The 23,959-nt window shown below is 37.6% G+C and overlaps 1 protein-coding gene across 8 annotated transcripts in view; it reads right to left on the reverse strand.

Moving 5' to 3' along the window:
- The window catches only part of FRY (FRY microtubule binding protein), a 232,117-nt gene that overhangs the window by 166,057 nt on the left and 42,101 nt on the right, over nucleotides 1–23,959 (reverse strand). For 3 of the 8 annotated variants that reach the window (XM_030475558.1, XM_030475566.1, XM_030475567.1), the window contains exons 3-4: nucleotides 20,879–21,072; nucleotides 14,095–14,193 (exon numbers count right to left, since the gene is read on the reverse strand). The exons of 1 other annotated variant lie outside the window; for it this stretch is intronic. In XM_030475558.1, coding sequence (XP_030331418.1) covers nucleotides 14,095–14,193; nucleotides 20,879–20,903 — 124 coding nt within the window. In that variant the 5' untranslated portion in view covers nucleotides 20,904–21,072. Of the gene's footprint in view, nucleotides 1–14,094; nucleotides 14,194–18,320; nucleotides 20,409–20,878; nucleotides 21,073–23,959 lie in introns of those variants that run through there. 4 more of the 8 variants (XM_030475550.1, XM_030475541.1, XM_030475532.1 and 1 more) reach the window with 2 other exon arrangements.

Genomic DNA, 23,959 nt, shown 5'->3' on the forward strand with positions numbered 1-23,959 from the left:
AAATCTTATTAATTCCTATGATTAAATAATAATAAAATAATAAAAACCTTCTAAATGCTAAGCTTAATTTAAATATTTGCCAGACTAAAATTGCTCAAATAGGACATATTATGGTTTTGCTCACATTTTGGAAGCACTCCTAAAACAGGTATAACACACTGAAATGACAGAAACAGCAGCATTCTAATCTAGTGCTCTGAACTTGAGGCTGACAAGACTAAGAAGTTACACAGCTTCCACTTCAATTCTTGTTGACTTAATGATATTAAGAATTTAATTACATATTTCAAGTTGTGAAAGACAGGCATAAGCATATCAAATCCGTCAGCGTAAGTAAGCTTTCTAATGATGGATATTACAGCCTTACATATTTACAAATATAGTGGGTTTCTTTTAATGCTATCACTACATGAGAGTTTACGATAAATTAATGACAATGTAACATGTTTTTCACTATGGAAATCAGATCTGTAACATAAGGCTTTTCATAAGTCTACCATGATGAAGCACCAGCTGATTACCATGATGATAGAAGCATTGTTTAAATTATAAACATTTGTATGTAAATCAAAATCCATATTCGTGACATGCCGCGCACCTTCTGTTCTCTCATCTGCTTTCTGAGATCATAGTAGCAGATATCCAGGAGCCTTGGGTACCTGGCTTATAGCCTTCAGTGGCCAAACAGTCTGGAGTTTCCATTCCTCGAATTTGGAAAAAACAGGTTGGGAGAAGCTGTTTAGCAGCATGGTCAGAAATGTTCTCATGAGCAGAACACTGCCTGAACAGCTATTTTCATTGCAAAACATGAAAAATAGACTTCCAAAACTTTCACTCAATAAAAGAATAACAAAAATACATACAGCTGAAGGTATTCACAATATCTATCTTGAGGCATTCAGCTTAGATGCCTGTGCTGGGAGGTGAGTGCCTTCAGCATGACTCAAAGAGTTCCCAAGAGTTCCAGTATAGAGCACAATTATTTTCCAAAGCAGCCTATTTCTCTCCACTGTCGACACATGATACTTAGAGTAACTACTTCTGTAAATCAGGTACTGTATTTAAAGTACCAAAGATGTAATATTTAGTAGCATAGGCACCCATTTTATTTACATGTTTAGTCACTACTATTTATAACAGCCATACAGGCAGTTTAGTCCTCTACATTTTGAGCAATGCTTGCAGGAATCCTTAAAAAAGCACATGGAGATATGAATATAGCACAGTCCTTGCACAGACTTTCAGGGCTTGTTTTAGTTTGGTGTGAAAGGACCTATTTGGATTTTGCAATCTGAACTCTTCAGAATCTGAGGCTAAATGCAAGGAGTAGCCGAAGGGATGACATTCTCCAAGGGATGACAACAGGAACAAAGCAAGAATAAACTACAGATTCAAAATTTGTACACATTATTTCCTTCCTAGTGCTCACACACAGATTGCCTTCTAGTTGCAGAAACTAGAACACTGTGTTCCGTATTTGTTGCTATCAGAATAAGTCTTTAAACTTATGTAGCAGGTGATTATATTTTTGGCCTTTAAGTACTTTATTCAAACTCCATCAGTAAACCACAGTGATTGTATTTATGAGCACACAAATACCTGCTAACAATACAAAGCCTCTCCTAGGCCTGCAGTGAAACACGTTTATAAATCAGTTTCTCCTACAGTGTCATCCTGCAAGATGGGAGGACTTCAACTCTAATCTAGCAAAAAACCTACACAAAACACAACTTTTTATTTGCCCAGCTTGCACTTAACACATTGCTTCTACCTTTGCGAGGTGTCAATCATTATTCTCCTGCCCAGCTCGCCACAGCTTCCAGGTAGTGATGTGGACACAGATCTCAAAGCCAAAAGTGACTTTTCTGAACTGCTGGAAGTTGTAACTTCTTTGGTTTTGATTCTGTACGGCTTCACCAAGTCATACAGCTTTTCCTCCTTAATTTGGGTCAAATGCTATGTTCTTTTAGCTAGGTAGTGCTGTATACTGAATTATTCCCATTTCTAATTTTCATAGAATCATCATGGATTTACACTGGTACAGTTTAGATGAATGTTTAGCTGTCTGGAGTTTATCCCGCAAGGAACAAGTAAGGGCTGCTTATTAGGATCTCTGTGGTTTTGATACAACCTAGTCCTTTTGGGCAAAACCCTACAATGAATGATTCACAGATTAATTGACTTCAGTACAGAACACACCTAACATTTGAAAATAAAAAGGATCTATTATATTATCACATCATGAGATATATTGCAATGCATTCATGATTTCACATTCCCTTATTTAATAAAACTACTTAAAACCTCTTTATGATGTACTCTTGAAAGACTGTGTTTGCTTTCAGACAGATACTGGTCATAGCTGAATGGTATTCAGGTGCCTAAATATAAATGTGATTATAGATACCTGAAGGTATGTGAGCAACTCACAGAGACTGGCAGATATGACGGAAGACCTACATTAGATCCACAACCTTCCGAAGCAGTTGAGGGCATTCTCTTAGTCACCTTTCCTTAGGTATCGGATTTGACGCCTTTGGTTTCAGGGGGAAAAAAAGAAACATTTTAAAAAATGATGTGTCTATTATTTGTGAAGCGACAAGTCCACGTGGAAGCCAGCAACAAAGAAGGAGTAGTATTTTTACATTTAAGCAGAAAACCCCACTGTATTTATATGTAGGCAGTTTATGTTCTTCAACTTGGCATTTGTTGAGTTTGTGTACTTCTTTCCTCATGTTAAAATATTTACAAGGTTTTTTTGCTTTTCTTATTACAGCTTGCATAACACAAAACAGTTCAAGGCAAACATTAACAAACCAGCTTGTACCTTGCTTTACTGATGTTCTCTGTTAAAATCAAAATTGTTAACTAAATCAACTCAACTCTATGTACCTATAATGCCCCATAATTTAACAAGGTAAAATAAACATCTTGCTAGGGTCCCAAATTAAAAGTACCAAGTGACAGAAAGCACTTTACAAAATAAGATTTCATTAAACAAACCTAATTTAATGTGATAAACTGTAAATAAAGCAACAGAAATCCTTCTTAGTTTATGTCTCAATAGTTTTGCTGCACCGTTTTGCCTTGTGTTTGTAACTGACTGTTAAGATATTGCCACCTAGTGACGAAAAGCAAAACAAGCAGAAGCGGCAGAACAATAAATAATGCATAGGGAATACATGTTTACATTATAAACCGTGTCGGAATGGAAGACAGGAGCATAGAAATAATATCAGGCAATTTGGGTGCAATTATATAAAAATTCTAATGGAAGCCTATTAAATAGATTTTAATAGAATAAAATTAAAAGGTTGCAATATCTATTATGATAGATTGGTACCAGGCCACACATAGCTTAGGACAGCGGGAACACAGGAGTTCTGGCTGTCCCTGTTTTCCTCAAGCTATGAAATTTCCTCACATAATGCACGACTGGACCCCCAAATACTCAAAAATTTAGGGCCAGAATTATGTCGAAATCAGGGCCTCTGCCACTTCCCCTCCACCTCCCTGCGATGCAGTTGTATCTCTTCTACCCTCCTCACAGCAAGCTCTGAGTGAGGGCAAAGAAGTGGAAGCCAGGAAGGGGAAGGGTTGGAGCATGCCCATCACTAGATATTCATAGAATCACAGAATGGTTTGGGTTGGAAGGGGCCTTTAAAGATCACCTAGTCCAAGTTCCTGCCACGGGCAGGGACACCTTCCACTAGACCAGGTTGCTCAAAGCAACCTGATTGTTTCCACAGGGTCTCTATGGATGGCAAACAGTTACTGTATGTTACTGTAGCTGAGATCGTAAGACTCCTCATCTTCTCTTCATTCTTGCGCTCGCCATTAGCAAGCACACCCTGAAGTTCAGGCACAGATCTCCTCCACTTCTCCCAGGGCCATGGAGCTGGGGAAAAGCCCCCTCTCCTCTCCTTCCCCAGGCATGCAAGAGGCAGCCAGCTGGGAACCTGCCTTGGGAAAGAAAAAGCTCCTGACTCCTTGGAAAGGTGCCTGAGATGGGAAGCAGACAAGGATATGGTTGTACCTACTTGGAGTGGCAAGCTGATGTCAAAAACCATCTCTGACTCAAACACAACCCACATCACATGCTTTAGTTTTCCTGATGTTGTCTCCTTTGTAGAAGGACACATTCAAAATATTCATTTCCACCTTAACATGGTCCATGTATATGATGTTTTCATTGATCACCTAATTATGAGGAGGAATTCTCAGTGCAGTACCTCCAATTTGCTCTCAAATACTAATACATTTTTTATCCCAATGCATGCACTTCCTGCAGAGTGATTTTTAACACAAATGTTTTCCTGAATCTCAAATACATTTACAGATATATTTTCTTTCTCTTAATTCTGCCATAGCAGCTCTTAAAGCTTTCCCTGACTTTAAATAAGATGCTCTTCTGATAAGCTACTTGCTTACTTGTTCTTTTTTTAACTTTCCTTTCCATTCTCTAGTTTTATCTTTAATTATTAACACTTCTTCCTTTCTGGCTGACCTATTTGGATACTCACACCTCAACGTTTTCATTACTCTGTAGAAAGGTATCTTTCTGCTTATATCCCTTTGCTCCACTAGCAACATCAACCTTAGAAGAGAAGCTGATTTTTTTATTTCTCATAAAATGAGAATTAACATTGGAAGGGTTTCAACCAACTTCCACCTAGTAAAGATCAAGATGAGAAGGACATGGGATCAGACTATACTACATTTGCTGCCTCTTACACCTTCCTATCAGGTATCGCGCTCTGCCCGCTATCAGAGAGATGCTGTCAGACCAGCCAGGTATCGGGTCTGAGCTGGCACACACGTGCCCATGTAACAGAAACACCCTCACAGTTCCCTCAGATGGGTCTTACGCATACAGCGTTCACTCTGAATTAATCCAAAAAATGCTACCTCTTGCAACACCTGCATAAGAGTTTCCTGGCTGAAACAGCGAAACTTAGTACAGCCAGGATTAGCTGGTCTCAGACAGCTAACAACCACTCTCAAGTTTTTACCACTCTCAAATGATGTAGTAGTATCAAATTGTATGAATCACTGCATCGACTTTTCCTACATCCCTGACACATACTGCCATGTACTATCTCAAACAAGAATATACATCCTTAAGAGGAGGCCCTTGCTGCGAGTGATGTGCTTGGCATAGCTGGAGCCCTGGCTCATTACAGTAAAAAGAGCTTTTTTTTCTCATTTTACTTAGAAATGCTAACAGAAAGATCCAACATTCAGGTTCAGGTAGCTCAGACTAGTGCTCCAGTTAGACCAGGGACCTAATGACTCAGCTGGATAACACCTACAACTTCTAAAAGTTCTTTTTTGTTCCAAAGTGAGAAGAAGCAATGCCTCAAAATTCAGGATTACCTAAGAAGCCATGCCAGGTGGTAGACCAAAGGAAATATTTTTCTTTCCCTGACTGCAGTTTATAAACAGGGCATGCACATGAACATACGCTTCCTAGCTCACTTGATATCTTTAATAGCTAGGCTGTCAATCACCACGCCCTTTGTCCTTCTGAAAATATTTCTTTTTACCCAAAGTAAACATAAGTAGCTATCAGGAAAAATCTTCATAACTCAAACCACTGGCTGCTTTACAGCAACTTTACATAAATGACTGCAGTGAGGTAGTGTCAGGAAAATTAGGTCAAATTTCTGTTTCTTGTGGTTCTTCTTCCCTCACGTTCCTCCTCATTATGTACAGATGACTCTTTGGATATGGTTTCTGCCTTAGTGCTCTCCTGTTATTACTCAAAATTATTTTCTCCATTCTATGAAGAACTGATGCCACTAAACATCTCAATCCTAATCAGTTGCTGAAAGTGAAATGCCTTGTGTTTTATGTAAATCCTTTTCCATATAAACCTCCTAGGCAAGCATGGGTGAGACACAGCATATGGGGTTTACTGTGTAATATCCTTACTAGCACAACAGCGTGGTTAGATGCTGGCTAGATAGGAGGTAACACTTAAAAAGAGTATATAACTGTTCTTACATAAGAACACTTGTTCTGACTTGCAAAATCTTTTCTGAAGCAAAACTTTTTAATTTTAATTAAAAAGTTATCTATAAGGATGTATTGTTTCACCTTTTGAAGTAACCTGTGGCAGGAGAGATCTCTATTTCAGAAAGTGAGGTTTTCTTTGCTGGTTCTCCCCCGCCCCCCAACACAGGTTGGACAGGGCTTTGAGCAACCTGGTTTAGTGGAAGGTATCCCTGCCTATTGTGGGAGTGCGGTAGAACCAGGTTTCTTCAAGGTCCCTTCCAACCCAAACCATTCTGTGACTGTGATTAATAAAGTTCCAGCACCCTCCAAGTTGCTGTCTCCCTATAGAAGTACCAATGTCCTCACAGAAGCCAAGTTAAATATACATGCAGTCTTTGTAACTGGGCCTTTTGTATCGTTCAGAGCCCATCCCTTCCTGCTAACCTAAAGAGAGCTACACGGTCTAACACAGCTCCCTGCTTAAGTTGAAAAAAGGCAAATGACCATCTTGATTAAGATGGTAATGTTACTCAAGGTTTCTCTCATCCTACATTTGAATGGAAACTGCAATTTAGAAAATAAATGTACAAAAACCCCCTTAGAATCTGCTTTTTTATTAAAAAAAAAAAAAAAAACAACAAAAAAACCCACTATACTGGGCTTAGCAGCCAAGGAAGAAAGCACAGAAGTTGCTTTTAAAATTGAATTATTTCCTAGTAGAGCCAGTACTTAAAATGATTAATGTTTTTGAGTCTCCACAGGCTAGATTTTCAAAGGTATTTAGCTCCTGAGATATCCAACAGTTGGATATCCAACAGTAGATTATTAAGTGCTTAATCCGGTTCACTATCAAACTCCTAGAACTTGTTTGTCCACTGCATCATTAAAGGCTTTGAAAAATCTAAACTTTTTTTTTTTTTTTTTAGTTATTAAAATGAGTAGATTTCATCCTCTCACATGTTTTCTCTTTCACAAATTAGAACAGGAGAAGAGGTTCTTTCTTTTTCACGGCTTCTCAGCCATGAAATGAAATCTGAAATACAGGACATACACCTGAAAACAACCCCTGGAAACAGAATACTTGAATAAAAGTATTTGAATATGATGCTCAGATCTGGAGAAAACCCAGTTAAACTTTATAACAATCTAATTCAAAAGGGAGTGGTGATCATAAAAATAACAACTGGGATTCACCTGATTTGAAATCTTGCAGTGGAGCTGCAAGTGGTGCTGGACTGCAGTTCTGGGTGTGGAACTGGAACTCATGCTCAGCCGGGTGCTGATGCTTAGTGACACAGTATACTCCCGCCTCAGAGCACTAATGACAAACCTTGCCTGAACCCTTCCACAGATCAACGGAGGTCACCACCAGCTACTGACTAATTCAGTGAACTAAAACCAGCTTCAGCACAGACAGAATCCTCTGTAAGATGGAAACTTGTCCAAGAATATAAGGATACTTCTTCCTTTTCTGATAATACAGCAGATTTGACCCAGGGTGTGTTTTTATGTTTGATTTCAGCTAATATAAGATTGTGCTACAGTTGGAAAAGCTGTGAAGTTCTTCCATCCTCTCTCTTTGTCCCATAATTTCAATCTGGTCTCCTTATGGTGGCACTGGCTAGGGGCAGAAATTTGATTTGGGTCGTGTGTGTGTGTTTTTGGGAATATGGTTGAGGCTACAGCATTACCTTCAATTGATGAATGGGGCTTTGAACAACCTGGTCTAGTGGAAGGTGCAGGGGGGTTGGAACTAGATGATCTTTAATGTCCCTTCCAACACGAACAATTTGGTGGTTCTATGATTCTATGAACGAGATTGTGCTCCCTGAAGGAGCATCTGATCACCATGGTCAACACAACGGATGCTGTTCAGGTGGGGAAAAGAAGCAAAGGAAAAGAATGTTTCTAAACCTGGAAAAAAAAAAAAAAAAAAAAAAGGAAAAAAAAAAAAAGGAACGTTTAAAAACCGAAGATACACTTTTCACAGCTATTATGTGGTTAAATAACTTTCCCAACTGCTCATATACACTTACAAATATCTGTAACAGTTACTGCATTTTACAGTAACAACATTCTTCCAAGCCACTTTTCTGGCTGTGTCATTAGTAAACTTTGGCTGTTGCAGGAATAGCTACATTCTAGGCTTAATCAAAGGAAGCACGGCCAAACAGTGAGCTTGAAGATCTTAAAAGCCAGAATGGACAGTGATAATCAGTCTGACTCCTTGCATAGGTCAGGCCACAGAATGTCTTTATTTCTGGTCCATATACAGTAATTCAGTTTAGTCAGACTAAACAGAAAAACCTTCTGGCAGAGCTAATATGGGTAATGCTAGATGCAGGTTAACTATTTGCAAATGCTAAAATAGGTATTACAGAGTCAGGTTTAGTCTATGAGACACAAATATAACATTTCACATATGCTTATATACACAACATTATTAATTCTCAGTAATATACAATGAGATCAAAATAATCTTAGATTTCAGTCTGTGTGGACAACAGGCTGTATACTATCATTAAAAAGCAACAACTGCAACTCCTATTTGTTTCTGTGGTTTCATTAGTACATTACAATATTAACCTGATATTGAACCCTACATTACCTATTCCATATATGACACAAAGAGAACCAGATTGAAAATGGCATAAAGGAAAAAATATATACAGAATCTTAAAACTAAATCCACCGATTACAGTTCTGAGGTTGTATTTCATCATTTTGTCTATGAGGATGTTGCAGAAGGTACTGTCAGAAGCCTTTCTAAAGTTGAGATAAACAGCATCCTTTGTTCTCCCAGCATCCACCAAGCTGGTTATCTTGTTTTAGAAGGCTATTGTGTTGGTAAAGCATGATTTCTCTTTCAGACAAACATAGTGACTACTGCATGTATCCAGTCATCTACTTCTCCTATGTTTGCAAATGGGTTACAGGATTACTTATTATTTGCTCCATCACTTTCCCAGGCATTATGGTGAGGGAGACCACCCATAGTTCTGCGGATCCTCTTTCTTGCCCTTCTTGAAGAAAGAGGACACTTCTGCGTTCTTCTAGTCCTCAGGAACTTCCCTCAGTTGCCACGAGCTTCCAAATACTATCAGGACTGGCTTGGCAGGGACCTCAGTCAGCTTCCTCAGCACTTGTGGTTGCATCCTACCAGGTCCCACGGACTCATGTATATCCAGTTTCTTTAAAATGTCCCCTAACCTCTTATCCCTGTACCAGTGATAAGTCTGCCTTACTTCAGGCCTTCCTACTGGGCTCTGGGACCTGTGATTCCTGAGGCCTCCTGGAGGTAAAGACTGAGGAAAAGAGGCATTGACTTGGCCTTTTCCATTTCCATCACCATCATTCTTCCTGCTACTGAGTGAAGTTTGCACAGTCACTAAGACCTCTTTTAGGATGAGCTTTCAAGTTGGAGGAATCAAACTATAACAATAGATTATGCAGAAGTATTCTTAACACTGAAACAAGGTGAAGACCAAACTGTAACACTACTCTTCCTTAAGAATACCATAACATTTAGCATGACAAATTATTTTAGCTTCTAAAGAGAGAACTGCTGATATTCTAGTTCCAGAATGGATTTAGAATTGGACTTGTACACATATGCTTTATTTCTCTTCAGACCCTGAAATTCCATGTTATGAGCTGAATTTAGCTTCTGGTATTCTTTCACACTGGCATCTTTGTGTGATAGTAAAACCTCTGCTGCACACTAGACCTTTTTACTTTGGAGTAGAGCCTCAGCATCTAGTGGAAATATAATGCTTGAATGATTCTCCATACAGGACTCAATAACTGTCCATGATATATCTGAACAAGTCCTCTCAGAAGTACCTTAAGGTGACTCATTGAGCGAACTGGTACTGAATTTTATTGACCTTTATAGTTATTAAAGTCATGTCTTCCTGGACAGACTGGCGATTCAATTACATTAGATCATGAATGCCATGCCTATATCAAAACCTGGGCTGTTCTCTGGTCATGGAAGATGGCATGAAACAGCCTACAAGCATACAGTGCAACATTATCTAAATGAGGATGGCAGCATACAATTCTCTCGTGATTCCTCAGCTCTTGCCAAATTCTGAGCTGTGCCTGAGAATTGTTAGGGAGGCTGCAGGCTGGTCCAGGCAAAAAGGGGGAAGTGGAGCAACTTTGCTAGAGAAGGATTTCTCTGACTTGCATACAAGGAACAGGAGAGAACAGACAGGCTGGCAAGAGGTTGACTGGTTTAAAGAACCTAAACACAATTGGAAATACAGAACAACTGAGGTTACAATAAGAAAGATGATACTTACTGATTGCCCCTTTCCTTACCATTATGCAGACTAAATATTAAGATTACAAATTATTTTGCCAGCCCTTTATTGTTTGCATCACAAATGACTGCAGAAAGGGTTATTAGGAAGAGCAGATAATTCACAGCAAAGTGAGCATAGGGATGCACAGTAATGAGTTCTGCAACTAAAGCACGTTGCCATCAGCCACCATGAAATTGCAGAAACAATAACTCCAAAACCAGAGCAAAAACCCACAGAAAGTCACAGGAACACCCTCAGGCAGTTCTAAACCAAACAAATAAACAAAAAGCCCCACTACACAGCCAGGGCCTTGGAATAGGAGCAACTATATTGTATTACACACAATATACATTGCTTATCTAAGAAAATACTTCCTGGAAACAGTAATGTCTTCAAGTAACAGATGGGAAAGATTTCTTAAGAAATTTTAAGTGTAACTTAAGTATATGATTAAAAAGCAGGAATAGACGCTTGTTGGGTGTTCAAAATTGTATCTGATTATAAAACTGCATTCCAGCATTGTGTAGCAGCTAGACACTAGTATAGCCTGTGCAAGAAGAATTTAAATTGATGCCACCTTGTGAAGCACTGTGCAGTTTCAACTGCCCAGAAAACCTGAAAATAATAATGTCCTGAGCTCCTTGTGTCAACTTACTAATTGAAGATCCAATCCCCAAAATTCATAAAAATCACATTCCAAATTAACCACTCATAATTAGTAGCAATAAAGAGAAATAATGAGAGATACAGTTGATGAAATTTGTTCTTTAACGAAAACTTAAATATATTAACTCAGTATCTATCCGCTTACAGCTGATTTACCAGAAGTATTTCAAGGATTTCCTTTCACTATCAGGGCATCTTTCATCATGAGAAGCAGTACCAAAAAATCCTCCAGCTAACTGTTTAAATTCAGGTACAGCAAAGAAATGAAAATGAAGAAAACATTGAGAATATTTATTTCAGAGATTTCAAGACTATCAGGTGATTTAACTAGGATACAGTATGCGCCTATTAAAGGCTAGGGAAAGTATAAATAGCTGAAAGGAAAATACTTATCCACCAAATGCACCCAACAGGTCTTCAAAAGTATCTACAAATAAACAAGCACTATAGCAGAAATATATTTTGAGTGATTTTTATGCAGTGCATAGACTCATATGACTGCAAGAGAACATATTTTAATGTCATTAACTACATTAGCTTATGTGAAGATTGCATTTCAGAAGAGGAACAAAATATACATCAGGAAGAAGGTTAAATCGAAGCCTTTTAATAACCTTTTTAATAGCCTTTTAATAAATAATCACCTTTAAGTCTGCTTTTTTAAAAAAACTTTACTTGGTTGATAAGCTTTTGATTGCAGCAGATGCACTACTGTAAGGCTTTAAAAGTAATGTTTATCTTCCATGTAATGAAATATGTATTTCTCTATGAAAAAAAAATAATTATTATGGACAATCTTTCCAAACCATTAGCACTAAAATGATTCTTTACGGGCCAAAGATGGGCATATTTTTATGGCGAGTCTGCTCTTTAAGGTGCATGCTAAATCAGATAAAGAGAATGAAATATTCTATTGTCTCATGACGGCCAAAGAAAGATTTACTTAAAAATAATGTCACCAAACCCTTATGGATTTACTGCACATGAAATGGAATTAAGGCTACTACCATTTGGTGTAAAGAGTGACTGGCTTGTTCTTAAATCTTTTAAAGCATTTTTATATGTTTCTTATTTTGCTAACATTTCCTAGGGCTCTAATTTTCTATTTTAAAATTCAATATATTTAATATTAACATACCTTTTTTCTGAGATACAACCAGTGTTGAATATTAATTCAGTGCTCCTTGTTGAAAATTACATAACCATGCAAAAGAAAGAGCCTGTCATGTTTCCCAGGAGGCAAGCACTCAGCACAAGTTTTGAGATTTCACTCTACACTTTAATCATTATCCTCTAGATATGACATAGCAGAGAGCCAAAGGGTCAAAGTGGCAAACCATGTTACTAAAACAGATTCTTTTTCATGTGCTAGTACTATGGCAGCACACAGAGAAACTTGTGCTGAAATCAGGAAGCAAGTGCTGCAACTGTTTCACAAGGTCTTTCAGTACAGTGAAAATACTATAAACCCTTAGACATCGTAAGATTTGTAGTATATTACTGTGCGTACAATGGATTTTGTTCACTTGAACACTGGAGCCTGCTTTAAAGCAGAGTTTTAACATCTGTAACTGATGGTGGCCATCTAAATCTAGGAGATAACTGAAGAGTTTTTAAAACAAACAAGTAAGTCAGAAAACAAAAATCCAAGCCGAAACAGCAGACGAGGCCTTCCCTATCTTAACCCCACCTTCCTCCCTATATTCCTCCTCATCTCATTCAAGTCACTCTCCAATAGACATAGAGAGCTTCCTTTATTTCCCAAATACAATTTAAAGGTGAGGTAGCATCCTGCCTGGAAATTAATCTTTACAGTCCATAAAATACCAGTGAACCCAAGAAGAAAACAAGTTTGAGAACATGCATATATTACATCAGACTTCAAAATGCAGTATCCAGAGCCTTCCTCTGAATCATTGACCCATCCTTTCTGAAGAAAATGACACTTGCTAAGGTATATTAAGTAATATATGTAGAAATATGTAAGCATAAAAATACAGAAGGAAGTCCAAAGCAAGACATCATCGATTTGATAACTTCTATTAATAAAACAGTGGCCACTAACCTAGATCAATGGGTGGACACAGTCAATCACCAGTTTTACAGCATGGTTGCTTATCTTAACATAAGTCTCAATAAAACATACAGAACTAATGCCAGTTTCCAATATAAACAGCAAACAAAAAACCCACAACACTCCTCTCCCCCTGCATTTTCAATCAGCAGAAGGTCTTACTAGCAGTATTAAAGGGAAATCAAGCCAATTTTTGCAAGTCTTAGGGACTGTAGTGGTAGGACAAGGCGTAAAGAGTTCAAACTTACACAGGGGAAGTTTAGATTAGATATAAGGAAGAAGTTCTTCACAGTGAGGGTGGTGAGGCACTGGAATAGGTTGCCCAGGGAGGTTGTGGATGCTCCATCCCTGGCGGTGTTCAAGGCCAGGTTGGACAGAGCCTTGGGTGACATGGTTTAGTGCAAGGTGTCCCTGCCCATGGCAGGGGGGTTGGAACTAGATGATCTTAAGGTCCTTTCCAACCCTAATTATTCTATGATTCTATGATTCTAAGTCAGGAGGGGAAGAGAACTTTGGGACATGACAGTCTTGCCTTCCCTTTCGCTGTCAGTGGATGATACTGGTAAAATATAGTACCAATACAAGCAATTCTACCACACTTCAATGCACAGGGTGACACTAGTGGTACCATAAGTGAACAGCAATTATCCTATGCAGATTACAAGCATATGTTATTACCATGCAGTACAATTTATTCAGAGAGGAGGTAGAATATTCAAATCTTCACCAAATTAAAATACTGAACGCAGATCGTTATAACTCATTTGAATCGAGACACATTCTGTACCCATAATTTTAAGCATCCTTATTAAAAGTAATTAGATTTGGCAAGTCTTTCCCAATTAATGCAGCCAGTCAAAAGAAAAAAAAAAAAAAAAAATCATACATACTGGATGTTTTATCCCCATGTCTCATGAAAAATTAAATAATTTATTCGTATCACTGCTGAAGAACTTTTAAATATTTTCCTTATATGTAAAACCCTTCTTTCTTTTATAAGTTTCAGTATTTTAATTTACATGCAAACATGATGTCAAATCAACTTACTTATTTTAGAAAGTGACTTTGCTAGACTGTATGCTGGTCTGAACTCCAGAAATGCTTTGAGTGAGTACCTCAAGACTTCTAACTGTGACAGTATTTTCACTGGAAAAAAAAAAAAAAAAAAAAGCAGTGAATTTGTTACAGAACACTAGCTCTTCTATTGTAAAATCACAGACTGACAACCTTCATTCTTACTTTTAGCAGCTATATATAGTACTGTTAACCACACTGATGTTTGTTAACTCACAGCGATACCACAATGCTTTTACAAAAGTAGAGGTAACCTGTTGTCCCACAGAACGCATAGAGCTTATTTTGGCTGTGAAGACAGCACCTGAGCCATAGGCATACGGCCATGAAATTGGGGTGTGCCTGGTCCTGGGAGGCAGAAAATCCAAAGTATTTTCCTCAACCCCATTTCCTTCAAAACTGACATCAGTCAACAAGCATTCTTCAATGATAATACAGGCTACCTCCATATGAAAATGAAGGAGGAGAGGAAAAATATCACGCAAGATACTAGTGACAGTAGTAGAAATGGATTTTCAATGGTACTTAAACAAGCATCCCCAGCTCACGAATGGCTTCCAAGTAGAACTACACTATTACACTATTTTTGAGTATTTTGACCTTCGTAATTTTTGTATTGTTTATTCTGCTTTCTTCAGAAAATTAACAATCCCAGACAAAACTTCACGTATTTTTGCCATGTATAAAGAGGAAGTTCAAACAACATCAGCAGCCTTCTCCCAAAGAGAAATGAGTGAAAACTCACCATACGCTTCCCTAGATTAAAATTAATAAATACAGACTAATTTTCTTCAGGCTGTTATGTTTCTGAACATGAGTCAGCATAGACATTTAATAATGTTTAGCTAATCCATTTTAATTTTTAGTTCAATTTACCTTTCCAAGGTACCTCTGTAAAGACATGGCCTCCTAAGGCCCCTTTGTTGCACACTCTGGCTTTTTACACTTCTTTCTTTTCTCATTACAAGTCACAGGTTTATCTTCAGGTTAAGACAAGTCACTATTCACTTTTTTATGGTCCTGCCAGGCTAGGGTTCAGACACAGTTATGATGGTATGCTGAGCCGAGAGCATGTCAGCAGATGTCTACAAACTCAACTAATGAAGGTGATGAACCTCTCTCTCTAACTGATAATAAGTGGCTCTATAATGTTGATTATGATCAGTTGTGCCTGTGTGTTTAAAAAAAAAGAAAAAAGAAAAAAGAAAAAAGGCATAACTATGAAGTGGTAAACCTGAAAATTTAGGTACCAACAGAGGATATTAACAATGTCCTGAAGTATACAACAGCTCTAAACATTTTGAACTTAAAGAACAAGAAGAAACAAAGTGCTTTGTTGAAAGAAGAAGGTGTCTCTGTGCAGTGTATCCCTTTGGCAATGCCATGGTTTCTCCTCACAGTCATAGTTTCTGTCCTCCCCTTTCCATGTGGGAATGAACACAATAACCCAGTGATACCATTGTTTGGATTGTCCTGCCTAGGGATACGTGAATGACTAACTTCATGATGACAAGACAGTCAGTCATGTCACACTTCTCTCAGGTGTTGCTTTCATTTTCAGAGTGACCTTCTAGCTCTCACAATTAAGAGGAAATTGGAAAACAAGCCTGTTGCATGCAACATGCTTCCCTCAGTCTGCACCACCTGAAACAAGAGCCCCAATGTGTGAACCAGCCTATATCCTTGCACCTAGACGCCTTGACGTGTCACTATTCACTACTTTATTCGTTAAGCTCTTTAAGATGGAATAAAAGGAAAGAAAACAATATGTACCTGACTTCAGACTAAATTGCAAGCATGTCCTAAAACTAAGACAGGGTCATGGTGATATAAAAGACTAAGCAGAGATAAGAGGATTAGAAGGTGGAGGAGTCAAAATGACAGAGATTTAAAATATTTATATTAGTAGATGACTATGCTGAAACAAGGAAGTATGAATTACCACATTCTTAAGAGGGCTTCAGCAGTGATCTGAAAGACTGCAGAGCAAGTATATATAAATATATATAAAAAATATATTTAAAAAAATATATATATATTTAATATCTATCTGTGTTCAAGGTCCAGTTGAATGGGGCTTTGAGCAACTTCACCTAGTGAAAGATATCCCTGACCACACTAGGGGGGTTAGACTATATGATCTTTAGAGGTCCCTTCCAACCCAAACCATTCCATGATTTTATGACACAGTTGTTTCCATTTTCACCTACATTTACAGCACAAAGACAATGGTCTAGCGGACTTCAAGCTTACTTTGTTAACCTGTTTTCATAAGCAAATCAAGTAAAGCTTCTCCCATGTATACTGCTGACCTACCAAATGAAAGTCTACACCCATCTTTCCATCATGCTCCATCAACTGCTTATAGCAAGCAATTTGCATTACCTTTGAGTTAAGTGCCCTTGAGTGTACAGTAACACAGCTGCAGTGGATTTCATAAGCATAATGGCAGCATTCCAGACACACAAACTACATTAAAGTGCTCATACCTGACACAGCACAAATGACGGAGTATTACTGTTAGTGTAGTAATTTGGGAGGGTGGAAAGAAAAGAGAGAGAAAGAAGAACAGTATGATAAATAAATTAAAAAAATAATGATCACAGAATAAAGGAGAAATCTGTGTGTGCACAACAGAGTATGTGTGTTGGAGACTAAACACAAGGCTATTTAATGTGGGGGGGGGGGTGTTCTAACAAAAATGTTGATGTATAGGGAAAAAAAGTGAAAAGTTACAGGAGGAAACAACCACCAAGCACAGGAGTAATTAAGAAGCAGAAAAGGTAGCTAGAAGACAAAAAGCAGCAACTGAAAAAGAGTAAGATACAGAGGGTCTGTCCTGCCCAAAATAATGTGCTTTGACAGTCACCAACAGACCACATCAGCTCAGGAAGAGCCTGTTCAGGCACTGGGAAGCACTTGGGCATGTCTGAGTCACCCAACTTCAGATCTGATAAGGCTTTTTGCATTCTTTCAAGCTGGGGAAGTAGAATAGGAAGGAGGAAAAAAGCTTTATTTCCTAAGGTGCTGAAATATTTCAAATACCCTAACAAAGGTACAATGGAAGCTCTAAATCCCACACTAAAAGTGCTCCCCTGTGTCATCTTTTAACATCGTACTCCCATTCCTTCAGCAGTGTTTCAGCTCATGAGAAGGTACCCATGTAAGTTTAGCTGTCATTAAGGAATATAATATTAATATTTAAATAATAACACTTTTGAATATACTTTATAGCTCTTCGAAGATCTGTATGATTGTACTATTTCCCTCATGAAATTTAAAAATCCTCATCTTTATCTGGAAATGGAGATGCATAAATTTAAAAAACAGTATATTTTTGTTTCTATAAAGGATTTCATTTCCTCTGATTGCCTCATAGAAATACATCTTCAATTTCAGTAGGGATAAGCTGGTATTGATCCTCCCCCCCTAAAACCTTTTAAGTCTTCTTAGTAAAGATGACATGATTGTTTTGCAACAAATCCTTTGTCCTCATGCTAATCTGTTGCCTATTTTTAGGTATATTTCAAATAATAGTAATAATAAAAAAAAAAAAATAAAAAATACCCAGACTTGTCATTAGCTTAACTGAAATCCACTCTTACACCTTGTTCCCACTTCCTAACAACTAGAGAGTTAAAATGAATTATTAACTCCAGACATTACAGGCTCCAGTGCAAGCCAGGAATTCAAAGCATGCATTTGACTGTTTAATGATGTTAATTTCTGGCTACACACAAAAAAGATCAGCTATACTGAAGCAGTCTGTGTATCCCCAAACCACTCTCCCTCAGAAAAGCAATGAGATGCAGTATTAGAGAAGCAAGAGAGATACACTGCAGCTATTGACTGCATTGCTTATAAGTAGGGTTAAGCAAAATGCAGCTTAAAGCTGTAGAGAAACAACTGGTTTTCTTTAAATGCTAAGTATTAAAAAAAAAAAAAAACCAAAATCCCAACAAGCAAGCAACATGAAATCAGCCATATGAAGAAAGTCTCTCTTTTCAGTTCCATCACCTTAACTCTAATGGCTGACATAATTTAACATAAATGGTACTTGACTAAATCTATCTGTGAAGACTGCCTTAGGTTTTAAAACAGAATAAATTCTGACTGGAATCAGCTACTGAATCCTTCAAGTATTAACAAACAGGTTAAAACATATTGCATGAACATACTATTAACATAGCATTTCCTACCTGAAAATATAGAAGGTCTTTTCTTAGAGCGCCTTGGATGTATAGGCTCTACGTTTCTAATATTTCTTTGAAACTTTCCTTTCAAATCATTTTCTAGCAGGATGTCTGGTGGTAGACTTCTCCGTCTTGTTGATTTGTAATGAGTCTTATAGGAATTCAGTTTACTCTTGGTCCTAGAGTACAAGTTGCTGTCATCAACTGCCATTATTGAGTGCTAACTGTCAAAGCCACCCCAGCTCAAATCCAGCCTGAACAGCCAGAAGCACTGGGACTAGTGGTTGCAGACCCAAGTAATCTCGGATGTTTTCATGCTCAACTCGGCACTTGTTGTGGAAGTTGAGCAAGTTGATAGGCGTCTGCTGGACAGGTGTAGAGTTACTGCATCGCCCCTCCTTGCACCAGTGAAACAGCACAGGGAGGAGGCATGCTGAAATCATTCCTTTGAACCTTTTCAGGTAATTAGGAAGTTTAACAAACCTGAGCTCAGCAGCACAATCTGTGCAAAGGGGAAAACACACTTTAGTATGAGGCACTGTCCAGGGCTAATGTGGTTTATATTATACCAACAGCACTTCTCCAATCAGTTCATCAATAGTTCATTAACTTGGCAAGCTAAAACCAAACCAAACCAAACCAAACCAAACCAAAAACAAAAACCAACAAACCAACCAACCAACAAACAAACAACAAAAACCCAACCCAGTCCCCAGCCTACGGACCTGTCTGGGGAAACGTACAATCTGAATGGTATATCTGGGTTTTTAGTCCTGTCCTTTGACAACGTCACATTTCAAAGACTGATAAATAGTTCAAAACATTCAAAGCACAATGGTTTTTATGGCCACATCTATCACTTTGGGGTTTCTTTCCTCAAGAAGCAGTAATGTTCTTTCCTACTGGGGTGAGAATCAAATTTCTGCCAACATGACTCATTTTCTCTTTAGGTAACTGCTGACTAATAAAAATAGGTCATTTAAATATGTGTATTCAGTCAGTCTGTAAATTTTCAATTTAACTAAAAGCCAAGGTACTGTTCTTGTTTTGTTCCAGTTATCCCATTGAAATCTTTTGGGCCTACCAAGGATACGATCTTACTTTCTCAAATGTTCAGAAAGAAGAAAGGACAAATCCTAACATTTTCTAAGAACCTGCTAATTTTCTTACTTTAATCCTACCATAAATGAGATAAAAATGCATTAGTAAATTAAAGAACTAAAAAAATCTTCTAATTACATAGATTTTGCTGTTAAATAACAGTAACTTTTTAATATGGCAAAGGGAATAAGCAGGGTGGTAATTCAGAGTGAGAGTAACTAATGTTTAAACCATGGATACCCAGGGCAAACTGATTTTAACACCTGAAGATAGAACTTGATTTCTCTGAATCATTTAAAACACTTAAACCATGAATGCTTTAATTAATTTCCTAAAGATAGGGTACACTGTATGGTTGTTGTAATGATCAAGAGGTTGGCTGCTTCAAATACAGTTTTTGCATTAAATTCAGTACAAACTTTATTATTGTTGACAAGAAATAAATGGTTCACCTACATGCTTTTGGAAGGGAAGAGGAGAAATTATGTAACTTAACACATATTTTTGGGGGTTAGAAATGCAGAAGGATGCAAATAGTTTACTGGATTTTGTCTTCCGCTGGAAATCTGATTGCATTTGGCTGGGAGCTGAAATTATGAATGTCAGAATCTAATCTTAAATACATTGGACTGAGAAATCATACCTCACATTCAGAACAAACTGATGATTTAAATTAAAGTGTTTTAAACCAAGTTAACACTAACTGTAGATAGCAAACTGATTTCTGGTCTTGCTGAGTATTCAAAGGATTATGAGCTCTGTTTATATGCTGAAATAACCTTTTGAAAATCCCACTGGACTCTGAAATAGGTTAGGGGGTGGGAATTAGGCTATAACCAAGGGAATTTTACATCTAAATTGCTCTGGTACGTTTTAGAAATTCCTCTAGGCACTGGTCTTCATCATTGGAGGCCAAAATACTTCTTTCATGTCCTTCAAATCTGTAGAACCTGTGGATATCACCCTTCTCCCCCTGCCAGTTAATAATAAAAATCCCAAACAGGACTGAGAAGCTTTCCTTGCTTCCCCTTCTCTTCCAACCCCACTTGCTTTTTCAGCTTTGACTGAACCAACACAAAAATATTCAGTCCGTTCCTGACAGTCCATCTAAACCAAAGTAAATGAATCAAAAGCTTTTCAAAACAACAGAAAGTGCTTAAATCTGAGCAAATATAAATATATTCGAACCATGTGTGAAGGCGAAGAAATAAATACCAAATGAACGAATTGACATTTGAGGAGCTTTAAGCTGAAATTTGACAGAGATTTAAATAAAACTGCAACATCTTCAGTAATTTTGCTAACCACCAAACCACAGGATATTCTGGAAACAGCTCTTAACTTTTCCTGCTGAAACTACTCCAACACATATAAATAATTAAATATTCATTAGAAGAGTGACTTGAAAGTGACTGTCCCGTATTCTAGCTGAGTGATACAATTGCTGTACTATACAATCTTACCTTCTCCAGCCCAATGAATATTCATGCCAAGTGGAACATTTCCAACAGGAGAAATCGCCGCTGGGATACTCAAAGATGTAATAGTGATCACACTTTCAGATGTGGGGAGACCTGCCAAGGGCACATGTCCTGATCCAGCAGCAGTACACAGAATCTAAGAACAGTTTACCCTTGAGTGGCCTTCAGGTGGAAATCTAGAAGAGGACAGATGAAAAACATCTGTCACAACATCTCATCACTAAATTGCCTTTTGTAGGATCTGCTCGAGAGCACATAACTGAAAATTCTTTCAAAGCTAAAAATCAAGACAGGGGAATACTTGTCCTGAAAACTGAAAATCTTAAGCTGTTAAAGGAATATGCAGCAGTAGAACAGAAGCTGAAGGTCCTGGTGTCCGAAAGTTGTTGGAGTGAGGTGCCTAAGTGCCATTTTCACAGCCTAACTCTTCTAGTGATTTAGTTTATGTATTTCCTGTTGGTCATTTTCTCATCTTTGAGACATATGTGTAAAAAATTATGTCTACTCCCAAGTGAGATGACTACAGAGTAAGTTACAGGACAATGCAAAGAACAAAACTGGAAATGAGGGAGCAACAGGGACTTAGAAGAGATTATTATTAATTATAAGACCAAAGAAATAAAGCAGATGTGCTGAACATTCAGAAAAGATTTTATGATTCAGCACAGGAAGAAAGGAAAAGAACACTCAGTTCTCCACCGAATTTGCAGCAACAAGATTCCCCCCAGACCTTCTCTTTTCTGCTTAGAGGCAGAAGCTTTGCACCTTTATAGATGGAAATAAAACCAGGGTAGAGGGAGGAAAAAAAAAAAAAAGTAAGCATGATGGGTGGAAATAAACTTGTTAACTTCTATGCAATTAATCACAAGGTTGCTATCATATACATCCAGGAATCCAGAAGGAAATCTAGAATCAAATGGTTGGAGTATTCTGGAAATGTAAGTACATCATCAAAAATTACAATAAAGAGTGGAGAATGAAATATTTCCTTTCTTTTTTTTTTTTTTTTTAAGAAGGATATAGCATAGTTTAAGGAATTAAACTTCACCAATCCTTTTATCTGAAAGTGTGATTAAAATGATAATTAAGAATTGAGTAAAACACCAAGATTACAACACAATAGGACTAATCAACATAGTTGCTAAAAAAAGTGTCATTACTCTATCACAGTAGTTTGAGCATAGAAGACAAAAGAGTAATTATTGATGCCAATGGTGTACACAAGAGCCTTCAGAAGAGATTACTACAAGAAAGTAATTGTCTTACATTCAGAACTGAATCATGAAAGCACTCAAATGACGAAAAACAAAGCATGGGAATTATAATTTGGCTAAATTTTCAGGCTGGCAAAGGTTTATAAGGCTTCAGGCTTCTCAGGTAAGTTCTGTGTAGTTCAGTACTTTCTTACAATTTGGAAAGCTCAGTATTGGGATTATGCATTATGGTCAAAGGCTAAATCAGAACACCATACCCCGTCCCTCCAGCAGACTACCCAGTTGTAGTGTCTGCAGTTTCTATTACTATTTCTTTTTATTAAAGTTTGGTAAATAAAAGCCAAAGGAAATTGATGTTTCATAACTGATTTGTGTTTAAATAATACTCTCTACTGCAGAAATACAGATTTGAGGCTACAAAATTAGTATAGCCCAGGCCACAGAAAATTAAGTTTTCTCACAAGAGGAATTATCATTAGCTTTTTGTTTAATAATACAGCAGCAAATCTTGTTATATTTCATGTGCATTAAGCCATGTGTTATTATGACTGCATTAGAGCTGTCAATCTCAATTTAGGTGAGGAAATATTTGTGCTTATCAACAGTAGAAATAAGAAAAGGTTTCCTAAAAAGTGTTCTCAGTGCATCAGCCAGCGCAGGCTGGCTCAGAAAGTCTGTATTATGGAAGAAAAAAACCCCAATACCATGATGAATTCCTGTCTGGTTTGGTATATGAATCAATATACATATCAGTGTATATTGATTCACGGACCTTCCCACCATGCTATATGTACCAGAGAAGAATGGTACGTAGTACCTCCAAGGAAGGATGAAGTGTCTTAGCCATGTATGTTGGAGGAACTGCAATGGCAGGAAAGGAAGGTTTGAGCTTTACTAACATTTTAAAATCAGCACAACCCAATCAATCAATCAATAAAGCCTCATGCTGCTTGCCTGTAGTCCATGGAGCCTCCTTCTTTGTTGCATTAGCCCCCATTTTGGGAGGCTGCACAGCAAACCATGGCAAAAACCTAGGTTACCTTTACAGGTGTCAAATGTGATAAAAGAAAACAAGTTGATAACAACCAAGTTGAGTACTCCTGGGCACCTGTTTGCTCAGAGTAGACTGTTTAACAGCACATACTCATTTAGAAAACTTTTTCTTGGTTTTTTTTTTTCCCCTGTAAGAATTCATTACCTGGGTTTCATCTGCTACACATAGCAGAACAGTCAGAAATCTGCAAACTTCTCTGTGCTATGAAGTTTCTAATCTCTTCTGATTTGCATTTCAAATGAGAAAGTTAAACAATGCAAGAGAAAACAGGGAATCAAAATCTGAGAAAAATATACAGCTGTTCAAACACTTCAGCTGTTACTCTAAAATTATTTGTTTAATTTTCTGGAATAACCTGGTTGTCTTAATCCATAGATGTGAACACCTGACACATTCTCTGCTTGGATTAACCCATTTCTTCCAGTCTAATGCTATTATAAGAGCCTGGATTCGATATAGCCTTAGGATCAAAAAAATGTATCTTTCATCAAGCATCATTTTTCAGAAGCATGTATAAGAGGAAAAGGTCAACAAATAACCAGTCATGGTCATACTCCCAAAGATAGCAAGAGAGAATTTTAGGTTCACATTAATTTCTACCCTTGTAGCAAACACTTGACTCATACAACAGTGCAATTAGGACTTAGTTGCCAGGCTATACCTGACCTTAAGACAAGCTAAATCAGAGTATTAGATGCTAGTCATACCCTGCACTACATTCACAGTTTTAATTTGTGACAGATAACATTGAATTACAGTAACGGAAAAGAGAAATAAGCTTCCAGCCCTGACAAG

The sequence above is a fragment of the Strigops habroptila genome, chromosome 2 (genome assembly GCF_004027225.2).
Source record: "Strigops habroptila isolate Jane chromosome 2, bStrHab1.2.pri, whole genome shotgun sequence".
In the NCBI taxonomy this organism is placed as follows: domain Eukaryota; kingdom Metazoa; phylum Chordata; class Aves; order Psittaciformes; family Psittacidae; genus Strigops; species Strigops habroptila.